This window comes from Sphaeroforma arctica (genome assembly GCF_001186125.1).
Source record: "Sphaeroforma arctica JP610 unplaced genomic scaffold supercont1.2522, whole genome shotgun sequence".
In the NCBI taxonomy this organism is placed as follows: Eukaryota; class Ichthyosporea; order Ichthyophonida; genus Sphaeroforma; species Sphaeroforma arctica.
Genome location: NW_014038036.1, coordinates 1 through 2,390, shown reverse-complemented (window position 1 = coordinate 2,390; position 2,390 = coordinate 1). Strand labels below are relative to the sequence as shown.

The following is a 2,390-nucleotide window of genomic DNA, read 5'->3' as shown; positions in this document are numbered from 1 at the left end:
TGTGTGTGTGTGTGTGTGTGTGTGTGTGTGTGAGTGTGTATGTGTGAGTGTGTGTGTGTAAAAGCACTTATTAAAATCTGGAAAAGAGTAGATACATGCTAACAAGAGTCTCTAATTGTAGGGTGGGCTGTGCATAGGTTAGAGACTTGGGCCAAGAGGCACTCGACATACTCGCACTGTGTTTGCACATATACTAAACATGTAGGTATTACTATTCAGAGCGCTGGCTGTACGTATACGGACATTGTTGCAACTCCTTTCTCACTAGCACCCACACTAATAGACTTGCCCTATGCTCATAGCCTCTATGATCGATGCCCGAGAATACCCGAACTAGTCATCCGATACACTTCCATCAGCACGTTTACATACCTGTGAGGAACGATTGTTACAGAATACATCCTGTCTACCTGGGTTCTACCATTACATGGAACAACCGTACCAGCAACATACGTATATTCATCAATACGTGTATGCCATAGCCTTACTTACCTGCAATCCGTATACGTATTTCTATCATAATCCCGATACCTGTTTTTATTAAAACGTTTGTGTTTATGCTATGGCCATACCTGCCAGGATGTAGTAGTAGCGCTGCAGCTCCACTAGAATCTCGAACATCTGGTCCCATTCCACGGGGGTGAGTTGCTCGTAGTACGATTTGATGAGCCGAGAGACTGATAGGATTACCTATGCACACGCAACGGCCAAGTCAGCTTGCTGAGAATACTCATGAACTCTTCCGGTTTAACTGTCTGTTGGTATGTCAATGTTGTTCTCCGAATAATAATAACCCATATCCACGAATATAGATCATTTGAATGTGATGTGGTAATTTCCGTAGTACAATTTGGTGAGGCGCGGGACAGACAGGGAATACCTCAGCAAAACCAGTATTCATGCATGTTTACAATGAATATCCAATTACACAGCGATGGCAGAACGGCGGAGAATGACGGCGGTGGCGTATGCATGCACACACATACAGTGCCAAACAAACCAACTGCGTACAAACACACACAATCTCACTTGTACTGTACAACCATACCTCATACGCCACAATGGGCTTATCAAACGCTAAGCAGCGGTACAGCGATGGCAGAATGGCTGAGAAGGACGGCTGTAGCGTATCTATGCGCTGACTGCCCCAACACGCCATGCCCAGGAAGAACACCGACCCGCGCACAAGAGCCCAATGATTGCGGTTGGACTCCAGTTCGAGGATGTTGCATAGTGTGCCTAGTACGGACAGGGTTTAGGGTTTAGGGTTTAGGGTTCTGAGGTAAAGTTCCGAGCTAGTGCAGTACTGCAGCGTGGGTGTTTGACCCCCGGATGTGTTCAATTAGCAAGCATCAATTCCTGGGTTATGATGTAAAAGGTAGCATGGCATAGTGGGTCATCCGGTTCTGGTGGTAAACTGGACCCTTGCAAAAGGCACATGGCCGATCACACTCTATATAAATATATATACATCTGTGCATATATGTTACACTTACAACAGATAAGTATACTTTAACGGTAGCACTATGTATTAATATACATACATCTATGCCTATGTAACTGTACACTTACAACAGATAAATATACTTAGTCGACATTACATACACACGCACTATGTATGAATATTCCTTGTCTATGTATATATAACTGTACACTGACACCGAATAAATACACTTAAACGATAGCACTCTGTATAAATTTACATACATTCTATGCATATAAAGGTGTACAGTTACAAACAGATATTTAAACTTCTACATGCATGGCGGAAAACGCTCTACATGTGTGTCAATTTGCATATACACATACATCTACATCCAGAAACATATATATATACAAAGAGTCACAAAGTCTATGGCACACTCGATGTATACATGCATATACACACGTATGTGCGGATATGTTTATATTTACATGAGCAAGGATCACAAAGCCATTACGACTTTCCATGTCTGTAAATACATACGGACACATGTGTATATTCACTCACAAACTAGTACATATCTATATATATATATATATATACCTAGTGTCACATGGCCGATATCACTCTTAAGGACACATTTGATGATCTGCCAACTTCTGTGACAAAAGTCTTCAATGTTCACGGCCCGGCACAGAGCTTCCACAACTGGCTCAAGCGAGGCAACCGAAAACAAGCTGTACAACACGTGCACATCCAGCACACGCAGACACAGGTCAACGTCTGTCACCAGCTGTTTATGTAGGCATCATATGGAGGTATTTGTCTTTAATCTTAAAGTGAGTTGCAGCATATATATATATATATGTATATACATATATATTACATATATATTTATATATATATATATATATATATGTGTGTGTGTGTGTGTGTGTGTGTGTGTGTGTGTGTGTGTGTGTGTGTG

At 41.8% G+C, this 2,390-nt stretch overlaps 1 protein-coding gene across 1 annotated transcript; it reads right to left on the bottom strand.

The window, feature by feature from the left end:
• Positions 1–555: 555 nt before the first annotated feature.
• Positions 556–2,216, bottom strand: SARC_12708 (hypothetical protein; the record flags this gene model as incomplete). The annotated part of the gene is made up of 3 exons (XM_014293179.1): positions 556–690; positions 1,049–1,239; positions 2,027–2,216. The coding sequence occupies 3 exons, from the start codon at positions 2,214–2,216 to the stop codon at positions 556–558; spliced, it is 516 nt and encodes a 171-aa protein (XP_014148654.1).
• Positions 2,217–2,390: the final 174 nt, after the last annotated feature.